The sequence below is a fragment of the Adiantum capillus-veneris genome, chromosome 19 (genome assembly GCF_014529385.1).
Source record: "Adiantum capillus-veneris isolate H3 chromosome 19, ASM1452938v2, whole genome shotgun sequence".
Taxonomy (NCBI): Eukaryota; Viridiplantae; Streptophyta; class Polypodiopsida; order Polypodiales; family Pteridaceae; genus Adiantum; species Adiantum capillus-veneris.
The window spans coordinates 49,974,415-49,985,755 of NC_140949.1; the positions used below are offsets into that span (position 1 = coordinate 49,974,415).

The window sequence follows — 11,341 nt, forward strand, 5'->3', positions numbered from 1 at the left end:
ACATTCAGACACATTTTCTACAATAGCTAGAAATTTCTTGAAGCACATAAACACTTCACACTTACCTTTAAGCGGATACACCCATGCATGCATGGAGTAATCATCAATGAAAGTCACAAAGTAAAGGTAATTACCCAAGGACGGAGTTTGCATGGGCCCACAAACATCACTATGCACAAGTTGCAATCTCCATGTAGCCCTAACTAAACCATCCTTTGGAAACTTTGAACGTTGAATCTTACCCCCTTACCTTCCAAGAAGAGAACATGTAATCAAATGTCAAACTTTACAAGCTCTACAACAAACAATACACCACCAAGTTCTCGATACATCATGAGAAATTGGAAAATCAAGAAGTAAACATCTTGAGAGGTTGCTTCAAAGCGCCCACATGTGAAGAGTTTATCATACAAATTTTAACCACTACCACATGGAAGCTGCATGAAACTCAAGAAGAAGAAAAGCACCAATGGGAACTATTCAAAATCCAAGACTATTTCAAACTTGAGCCATGGGGTGCAAATCACCAAAGAGCATACGAGTTGCTCAAAAACCTAGATGCAATGGGCAATACCACAATCTCCAACCTGCAAGGAAAACCTTGTTAAGTGTCTCACCTTCAAAGAACATGCCACTAAGAATCCAACTTGGAAGGATTTAAAGTTCAAAGCGATAGCACTCCCTATGCACTTGCACAAGTAGCATTTTCATTTGGCATACCCTAACAGGTTCACCAACCTTGAGGAATATATTGCCAATGAGTATACAACCCAATACTTGGACCAAAAGGCACTCATCTTTGACATGGGCATGACCCTACACCATGATCTTCACAAGGTAGCCCACAACATTTTCATCACCAAAAAGAGCAAAGCCAAAAGTGAAAAGAAAAGCTTTCTTAGTGGGTCTTTAGCCTTGACAAGATTGGATTATGCAGCTCGTAGCCAAGTAAAGAACTTACCACTTCCTATTGTGCCCACAATGCTCGTCCCAATGCAATACTCTAGAAGGAGACCTAGAAAGGGAGCTCAATAAAGATCGAGCCTTTCTTGTAGAAAATCTCATGTATCTAAGGAATCAGTGTTGGAAGGAGTTGATAACCAATGGGGAGACAGTTCCTCAAGGCCCAAAAGGAAGGTTGTATCTGAACAAATGAGGAGGTCTTATGAACGGGAGCTAGTGGAGAAGCCACTATCGGGGGGGGAGGCACTTAGAGTCTTCTACTCGCTCCCATTTTGAACACTCTATCCACTACAAGCACTCTAAAGATGAAGGAGAAACGGGGAACTTAGAGTCTTCTACTCTCTTCCCATTTTGAACACTCTATCCACTCCAAGCACTCTTAAGAAGAAGGAGAAACTAGCAAGGAGCCTCAAGCAAACAATGAATAAGTACCATTAATACGACAACTAAACCTCCATGGGAAAGCTCGCAAAAACCATCAAGCAAAGGGTCCCAATCAATAGGCAGTGCCAAAGTTTTATCTCCATTGCATGAACACAAGGAGGAAAATCTTTTAAGCTTTAAAAACAACTCTAATCCCCTACCAGATGAGCAAAACTCACCCCTTAACACTGCACCACTTACAAGCCCTCACACCCCAATGTCTGACTACAAAAATGAGGGGGAGGATCACTCTTTTGAGGAAGATCTTGAAAACCAAGAAAAAGGCAAGGTTATGAAACCATTGCCAAGTCCTCAAGATAAAATTGAGCAAAGGGAACTAACCAAAGCAAAAAAGGAAGCCCAAAAAAAAACAACGGATGATAGTCAAGGAATTAACCCCGACTAGTCAAGATGAAGATTCAAGGAAAGTACCAACTTTGACCACTCAAAGTTCAAGAGAAAAAATCTATCCTAACACGACCCTGAATAGAAGGCTACCTTCTAAAGGGCATAAGAACAAAGAGATGCAAAAACGGCTAGATAAGACAATGAAAACTCAAATCTGGATACAAGAAAAGCAAGGGCAAAGATTTTGTGGGAGACCTACTATCCAATGTAGCCATAGTGAGCCCATCCTAAGTGATCTCAAAAGAGCTTCTCCTTGCCAAAACAACTCTCCTACATGTGAGAATAACTCAAGGATGCTCAAAGGGGGAAGACCAAGACCTTTGGGGGGAAGGGAAGCCAAAGAATTGAAGAAAACGACCCAATACCCCCAAAAAAAAGCTACTCTAGTAGTATCACAGAAGAAGATTCTCATGTAGTAGTAATATTCTCATGTAGGAAAACGGAGTCTTTTTCAGTGTTTTTCATACCATGCATAACATCATGAGCTTCTGCTCGAGAGGCACCACATACCTAGCTAGGTACAACTGGGGGCAGGGGAACCCAAGGCCGGCGGTCCCCTGCCCCCAATCGTACCTAGCTAGGTATGCGGTGCCTCCCTCACAGAAACTCATGATGTTGAGGTAAGTCGCAGTGTGGGAATTATTGTGAGAATTTGTCTAAAACTTCTTGTGTCACCTTCTCAAAAGCAACCATCTTTTACCTCGGATACTATCCGGAAGGAGGGATCAATGCTAGACTCCTTACCTTGAAGCCTCACTCTAGAAGAGCTACAAAAGGATCGATAAAATCCTAAAGTGCAAAATAAAGAGATTGAAGGTTTGGAAATGGAACCAGGAACAAACAAATGCACTCATATACTTACTGTGGAAGAAGTGTAGTACATATTGATCTTAAGAGTCCAAGAGCAAGTAATCTAAAACGTCATTTGAATCTCTTTCGGTAGCACATAAGTGGCAAGTGTTAGAGGCTCAAAAGCTTGTATATAATATGAGCGATTTACGCCTCTACCAACTTGAGAATGATCACAACAATGAAATATCAATTGGGTGAGCTATTACCCAACTACCGCAAGAGACCAACAACAATGAAATATCAATCTGGTGTGTTGTTACCCAACTACCGCACTACATTAACTACAGATTCCACACTACTATGAAAAGGCTCCATACCAAACATGTTCACCATGCCTTCCCCATAGCCATAGTACACCACTTGTACATCTCATGTAAGACACCACTCAGAGAAATCTAGGCATTGTCAATTCTTACAGGGCAGCTCCCCCCATGGCTATTGCAATGGTATCTTCCGAGGGGAGGGAATCCAAAGGGCCTTGCACCTTGTGTCAATAGTGTATCATGTAGCTAAAGAGTATTAAGTAGTTATTTGAGAGAGATATAAACTATTTTCTTCATTGCAGAGGCAAAAAGCGCCTATATTTGTGCTCAATGATGAAGACACTAATGAAAATTAGATTGGGAATTCAGACTCTAATACTGCATGATAAATGAAGCTTTCCCTTTGAAGGGTGGAGTGCTCTTACATTGATTTCTTAAGGCCTTGCAAACGAAAATGAATTTTTGAATTGTCTCTATTTCTGCTTAATAGAAGTCTCAAGTTTTTATCAAAAAAAAACCTTAAATTTCAAATGCATGTTTTCATTTGTGAAGTTCAATGGCCCCATATGGGTTCATACAAGTTTTGTGGTATTTATCGCACTAATTGCTTTATGGAGAGGTCCAATGCTCTCTTCAAATTTGAAAAAGCTTTTCTTGTGTCATAGGCTACGACACAATGGATTCTCTTAACAAAATTATGCAATGTGCAATAAGGTTTATCAAAGCTCACTTTGAGCCTTCAAACTCAAATTGTCAATAAAAAGCGCAACAATTGCAAAAATTATGCATCATGAGATCAAAAACTATTGTGAACAAGACCAAATACATAGCTGCAACCATACTTGCATATGTTGTTGAACCATACAAGTACGAAAAATTGTTTCCATACCCATGTGGAAAACAAAAACATAATTGGCCAAAATTTGCAAGAAAAATCAAGCTAATTCTAATGAGGTTGATGTGGACATAACTGAAAATTAAAATTCTTAGTAGTTTCAAGACTAGAGTATGATGTGAAAAGTTCTTTATTTCTCTCGTGCTATGAGCACTTACCATGTACAATCGTTTTTGTACTTCCAAATAAAATTAGGGTCTAATATGCTTGAAGTTCAAGGGTTGAATCATACTTCCATACCCGTATGTGTTTGCCTTATGGAAATGTTTGGAAAAAACTATGGATGCATAATGCACTTTTGATTGTTGCCCCAGAAAACCAAACTGTGAATTACAAATTTGCTATCCATCATGAAGGCCCACTCATGATCCTTCAAAACTTTCCCCTACAGTCTCCATCAAGAGCACTCCACTCCCTTCATTTTCATCATAGAGCTCATTGATAATGTAACTAAGCCACAAGCAAAATTCCAACTCCACAAATTTGAACCCCATAACACCTGCTTCAAGTCTTCGCCTACATTAGCTCTTTCATCGATGCTTGCATGCTCAAATAGCTCCCTCATCATCATCATTCGAATCATCGGCATCATCTTCAACACCATCCACAAACACATCATCATTATCATCATCATCAACACCATCCACAAACTCACCATCGCCATCGTCGTCGACGTCGACGTCGACGTCGACAACCTCCTCATAATGATCAATATATCCCTCTTGAACAATTGATATAGTGCGTCTTTCAAGAGCATTCACAACATTGCTAGGCCTTATGAAAACACCATCCAACAAAAACCCATTTTTCCAATTCAGCACCTTGATTTCGCGCATAGCGAACTCCACTTCAACAGGACAGCTTTCATTCTCTTCAACAGTGAACTCACCTACATCACATTCAATCCATGCATGAGTGTTGTGATGAGGCAGTTGGCTTTCTGTTGGAGGAGAGAGAGGTGCAGGACCACTGATTGGAAATTGGCCTTGAAAAAGGGTGCATGAGTTGATAGACTCGTGTCCGTAGGAGACATTTCGCAGTGAAAGCTTTATGGGGCTCCTCCTCCAACAGGACGTATTGCGTATCTGCATTCTGAAGGATACGGTGTAAGAACCTGGCTTGAGTGGCTGCTGGAACTTGCCCTTTATCTCGAACCAGCACACGGAGCGCAAGCATGCCACTTCTGGAAACCTGACACATAAAGGAGAAATAAGGTCTAGAAAAGACAAGTGGGAAATACAACCTAATAAGAACTATGTACAGAGGTCAATGTGTGACTGCAAGTAGCTTTTTAATCCAATGTCTCTTGGGATCGCTCCTATGACACTAAAACTTTTCTTCTTCTTCTTCTTCTTCTTCTTCTTCGTCTACCACTTTCTAACGAAGAATGTGGAAATCAACATGCCGTGGGCAAAGTTACGACAACTATCGATTTTCAAGGTGCTACAACTTGACACAGTTCTTGTCATTAAGCATGTGAAAATGATTATCAATCAATAGCTCATCACTTGCAATATGATGCCCCAATTCCACAATAAATTCTTCTCATCCAGCATGTGAAAATGGTTACAAACATTTAAGCAAAAGCTCTGGAAGAATCGAGTGGGCAAAGTTTATACTGAGGTCACACAGAATATGACAAGCAAAAATATAGAGATAGAAATCCACCAAGCATCAGAGCATCGTGGCCACACCCAGTACTGCGGGCTAGAGCCCCAAATTATAGTCACTGCTCTTGCTGACATCATGTAACATTCTCCGCCGGTTCGACGGTCAAGCCAAAACTTCTGCAAATGGAACTTTTACCAAGTCATGAGACTTCCAATGAATGAACCCACGTACACACATATGACATACAAAATGACCACATACACACATATGGTCACATATAACGTTACACACTGTATAGCATAAATGAACACACATACACACATATGACATAAAAAATCATTCCTGACTAAGGTCAATGCCTATAGGTACCTGCAATCCTCCGGCTAGCGAAATGGGTCGACAAAGACGTTGATAGAGAGCCTTCCTAGACCCTATTGAGTTGCGATAGAGCTGCACGTTCCAGGTGGGAAGCAGGAGGCAGTAGCTTCTGCCAAAGCTGGTCCGAGTTGGAAGCCGCAGAGAAGTTTTTGTTTATGAGCGCGAGCTCGCAAAGACCAGACACATCATCCGCAGATTCGGCAAATTTCAGAAGAATGCTTGATGTTAACCATTCCTGTGTTGCTAATGGATGCTGGGCAGAAGTGTCTTCTCTCCCTGCATCCATCTCCAGAGTCTAATATTGCCCACGAAACTGACTTGCGATGCAGATTGGGAATCTGGTGTGATTGAAAGAGGTAGCTTCTGCGTGTAGCAGTTGTGGTTGTGTGTGTGTGTGTGTGTGTGGTTGGGGGGGAGGGGGGGGTGGTCTATCGCGAGCCTCGAGACTGACTGACGAAGAACTAAGGAAGGAAAATTCCAGGCTGGGTTCAGACGGGGCGGAGGAAAGGTGCGTGTTGCCTTCATGGCGTAACCATATTAAATGAAGGACAATTCGAATTTCCCATTTCCGGACCCACCATAGGATACCTCCCCAAGGCTAGAAAAATACATTTTTCCCAACCCTAAGAAAATAAGGGCAAACTTGAAGTTCTCCTGGTTTTTAGGTCAAGTTTTGAAGCTTTTGCCGGTAATTACACTAAAACTTGTGAAAATTTCCCACTTTTCTTCAAGGCAAGCTCAAAATCTAACCGGGATTTTGGGATTTCAGGCAGTTAAAATACACTAGACCCGGTTTTTTTCTAACACTGTGTAACCTCCCGTTTGAGAATGGTGGAAATTTGAATTACTGACAAGAGAGAGGTGGAAATTTGAATTATTGACAAAGACCCTCAGATAGGGGAGTGTAATCCCGAATGTCTTTCATCCAGAATCTAATGGCGGAGTAGAACTTGGGGATCTAAACACGCCATTGCTATCATCTTATAGATTTTTGCAGATCTGACAGTGGTCTCAGAGTCCACAACTTCTGTACTTTCTTTGCAGAGAAAATCAGATGTTTTCTTCAGCTCTAAATGGAGAGTGTGAGGGTGTTGAGGGGGTGAGTTGAAGACAGTAGCTTTTCTGTTTAGCCAAATGAACAATAGAATGATCCCTCTCCAAATGTTCCAAAAGGGGAACATCAAAACCTTTACAATTTTGGAAAAGGAATTCTGCTTTTATTTCAAACAGAGTAGAATATTAAATTACTGCGAAGGGAAAAAAAAAGGAGGTTTTTTGCCTCAATAGGCATGAGTTTACAGAGCATTCCACACATGTGTAATTTGACCAAAATTGCCTATATATCTCAAATTGCATTTGCAAGTTACTCTATAAAGGAGAGGAAAAGGAACAAAACTTGATTGCCCACAATATTAGAGACATTTTTAAAGACTCCATGGCATTAAATATTTTTTTAAACAAGGAGAAGATTTGGGAGAGTTTTGGGTGGTGGGGCGCCGGGGGGGGGGGGGGGGGGGGGGGGGGGGATTTAGGCACAAGTGCAAACACCAAACAGGTTTCTCATTATTATAGTTCATCGATGGTGCTTACAAAAATGCCTAGGGTAGAGGGTTTATATACACAAGGTCCAAAGGGGAATAGGTAGGGCCAAGAACATGCTTCAAAACTTCAAGTACAGATATTATCAGTTGATGGGTGGAGGTTTCAAGGCAGTGTTCAAGAAAAATGTGTCTCAGCTTAATATCGTGCCGTTTGCAATTTCAAAAATGTCGATTGAAGGCAAGGGGAAGAGGAGAAATTTCGCCCCAAAATAGAGAAAATTAGTGTAAAAACCCCAAAAATAAACCTAATTTTCTAAGATTTCCTCTTGGAAAATTCAAGAAAGGGAATTTTGTATGTTTGGAAAATTGATTATTCCCGAACACTGTTTCAAGGTTTTCTTGGTGTACTGTGATTGAGAATAGGGCTAGTGATCCAAGAGTGTACAAATTGAGAAAGGCCATTAATACCACAAGTACCCAAACATATTCCTCTTATTTTACAATACATTATGAATCATGAAGAAGAAGATAAAAGTGAGCCAATATTTGGACCATTGGTACGTGGAGGGAAGGATGAAAGTTGGGGATGTTTAGAAAGGGCTAAGCTAAGAGGTTTATTAATGCAAAGGGCTAGGCCCATTTTGAGGGTGATAGGGGCGAAAGGGATTTTAACAAAGGTATGTGGGAGTTTAGGTGAGGGTTTAGATAGAAGGTAATGGTGGCGTTCTTTATAAGATATAGCATTAAAGCTCAAAGATGAAGGTAACATTGAGAGTGCTTTTGCGAATGGTATACCTTTTGAGCTCCCATAGGATGAACTCAAATGTTGGAAGATTTCAACAACAGATGTCTGCTTCAAAAAGAAGACGCTCAAGAGGTTTTTAAGCCCTTGTAATAGAAAGTGATTGTAATTTTTCAACAAGAAAACCATTAGATCTGTAACATTTAATGGCCTAGTAACTTGTGTGTAGCGGAAAATAGAATGAACATAGTGAGCATTTCATTAGAATAGATTCCTAATGAGATTAACAAGAGTGCTTGGGTGGAGAGAGCAACAAAAAGCATAACACCTAGTTAGATAGCATGAACAATACTTCAAAAGAGAGAGAGATTAAGCAATTGACAACAGTTGAGAACCGGATTTGCATGGAGTCGGTCTCCCCTCCAAAAGGCTTTGTATTATGGTTTCTCCCATCAAGAGAGACATTTTACAATACAATTCTTTGTGTTCCTTCAATACTAGCTAGTGCAATGAAGATGGAAACTTCATGCACTAAGCAAAACACTTATCAAACACAACATCAATTCCCTCACGGTCTCAGACCCAAGACCTCTCACACCTTCGAAGATGGTGAGAGCTAGCGGGGTATGAGAGTAGATTGAGAGGAAGAAAGAGTATTCTTACGAGAAAGATGTACATCTCCTCACATAATCACTCATATTAGCGTAGCTTAGCTTAGTAATTAGTATGGTAGAGGACATGAGCATGCATTGAAGCTCGGCTCTTGGTTGGATTTGCATCACAAAGCCAAGAGTTGTTGGTGTAGGCCTCCCTTCTCACAAGCTTGGAGTAGGTAAGCTTTCCATTAAAGCTTGAGAAGGAGAGAGTCTCTTCTTTGCTTCACACATGAGATTGTGTGAGTGTGTGTGTGTGTGTGTGTGTGTGATAATGCCTTGCAAAAATCAGCCCCCTCTCTCTCTTGGTCGACCCCCCTTGCTAAATGCTCATGCTACAGCCCTATTGGACCTCCCCAGGCCTAGCCAATGGGAATTAAGCAACATAAGTGATAGCCTTCTGACATGTGTCCATTGTTGCATATTGCTCTTTTGCAGATGCCCCCCCCCCCCCCCCCCCCCCCTTTAGATCCCTATTTTCCCTCCTTGGATCCCTACTGTGGCCGGTCTGCTAGCTTAACCAATATTCTAGCTTTTTCTCCCCTGGCACTTCCCCATATTAAATGATCAGTTTAACATGAGAAAATCATTTAGGAGAATTAGATATTGATTATTATGACAAGATCTCTTTTCACTTTTTATTTATGTAGAATTCAGGGTTTTGAGCTTCCAATTTGTATCAACAAATAGACATTTTAGACCAGTTTAATCATTAGATCGAGTAGAAATAGCCTTTGTACATATAAGACCCTTAGCCATGGTATAAAAGGCAACTTTGTAAAATTTTGAACATTCAATTTTATTATCTTATGATCTACGTGAGAAAGGACATGAGATAGCTAGTTCTAGTAGAGTGCCACTGAATGCAATGGATTACAACATGACCTTAGTTTGGGGCAAAGATCTATGCAGATCTCTATAATCACTTTGTTTGTCGAATTGATGATCATCCGCCGATGGGATTCATTGAAGAGTCGGCTGTGAAGTATCTAAATGATAGATATGTGGATCGCACTGGTTTCACTTATACAATGATAGAAGATCCGAACCAAGTAGATAACCTAGGACGAGTGTTATCTAAAATTGAAAGAGATATAGTGCTTGAATCATGGCCATGCCATCTTCAAAACATCTCGTGCAAACCCATTCCTTGAAAAGAAAGCATGCCTTGACATATGATATATCCATAGCTTTCTATTGGACATCCATAGAAGAAGATATCAACATGTAAAGAGGGAAGTCCATTGGATGCAAGGCAGTCACAAAAATCATTAGCTGCAAAGACTGTGTTGATCTTAAGCAAGTGTGGATACAAATTTGAAGCAGTATCAAGTAAGGAATTTTTAAATTTCACTTATCATCGTGTTAAACCTCACTGCTCATGAACACCCTATCACCTACGACAGACGTTGTACTATTTACTTGGTAGAGTCGGGTACCGAGCTTGTCGATTCAATAGGAATGGTTAAGAGTGATCGTCGATGAGAGACACACTTTAAAACTGGAACGTATAACGTTTGGGTAAGATTGGCAAAGTGTGGGCGCCCAAATGTGAACGGGCGAACCTATATAAAAGTCAACTAAACTTAAAAATCACTCATTCTCTCATTTGTGCAATTGAAGAGTGCTCTTGCTCCATCTCCATCTTCTTCTTCTTCATATCCTTGTGTGTGTTTGTATGCGTGAGAGAGAGAGAGAGAGTGTGTGATCGAGCATTGCGGCGGCACGACAGCGGCGAGGCGGTTGAGCGCCGCATAGCGGCGTCTCCCTCTTCTTCACGGTGAGGAATCCTCCACGACAGGAAGCGTAGAGCGGTGAGTGACACAACATCGCCATCTTTAACCTTACTGGTTTAGGCTTATTGTGTGCTTGGAGCCATTTGTGGCTCGCACACGGTGTATCGGCAAGTTCCTTGCATTGACACGTGCGACATACAGGCACATTTTTGGTGCCGTTTTGCCGCGGAATGCCATACACTAAGCTTGAATGGCACTCTATGCTTCTTTTGTGGTGCAATTTCAATTGTAAGAAAGGTAAGGAAGGAGGGTGTGTGTGTTTAGAAGAAGGATTTTGTGTTACTACTGTGTATTTTTTTGGTTAATGGAGTTTTCAAAGGTATTGTGTTTTTTCTCTGTGTAAGGTGTTAGTATTAAAGTTGTTAGTTCTGTGTAATATATATATAGTACAGTAAGTAGGAAGTAGATCTGCGAGAGCTAATAGAGTGTGTTAGTGTGTAACAGTAGGTGTATTAGTTGGAAGTAGGTAGGTAGAGTTTGTGTGTGCTCTCGCGCAAGCCGCGGCGACCTTATCCTTTAAAAAATAAAAAAATAAAAATAAAAATAAAAATTTAAAGGTAGGACTGGGATCGGGAATATCTCCCAGACCCAAGCCCAAGCTCACGCTCAGGTTTAGGCCTCGGTCGCCTTTTAAAATTACGAATTTTAGCTTCACACGTAGCTAAAAATCGACCTTTTTTGAGGACCAATGGAGCTTCAGGTGTCCGAACGTTGTGTTGTAAAGCACACTGCAACCCTTTGAGTGATACGCTTGTTTTGAGCTATCACACACTTTAATCAAAAAACCGATCATTCAAAAACGTAAAAAACACGAGT

General features: G+C 40.9%; 1 protein-coding gene across 1 annotated transcript; it reads right to left on the reverse strand.

The window, feature by feature from the left end:
* Positions 1–3,918: 3,918 nt before the first annotated feature.
* Positions 3,919–6,228, reverse strand: LOC147433991 (putative F-box protein PP2-B12). Its single transcript, XM_086490621.1, has 4 exons — positions 5,872–6,228; positions 5,785–5,798; positions 5,473–5,591; positions 3,919–4,995 (listed from the first exon to the last, which is right to left on the reverse strand). The coding sequence occupies exons 1-4, from the start codon at positions 6,077–6,079 to the stop codon at positions 4,353–4,355; spliced, it is 984 nt and encodes a 327-aa protein (XP_086346747.1). The 5' UTR covers positions 6,080–6,228; the 3' UTR covers positions 3,919–4,352.
* Between the last annotated feature and the right edge of the window lie 5,113 nt (positions 6,229–11,341).

Coding starts and splice junctions, on each gene's coding strand:
- LOC147433991 (XM_086490621.1), bottom strand. CDS start 6,079: ATGGATGCAGGGAGAGAAGACACTTCTGCCCAGCATCCATTAGCAACA. Junction 4,996..5,472: donor CCACGATGCTCTGATGCTTG/GTGGATTTCTAT, acceptor TTTATGTGTCAG/GTTTCCAGAAGTGGCATGCT.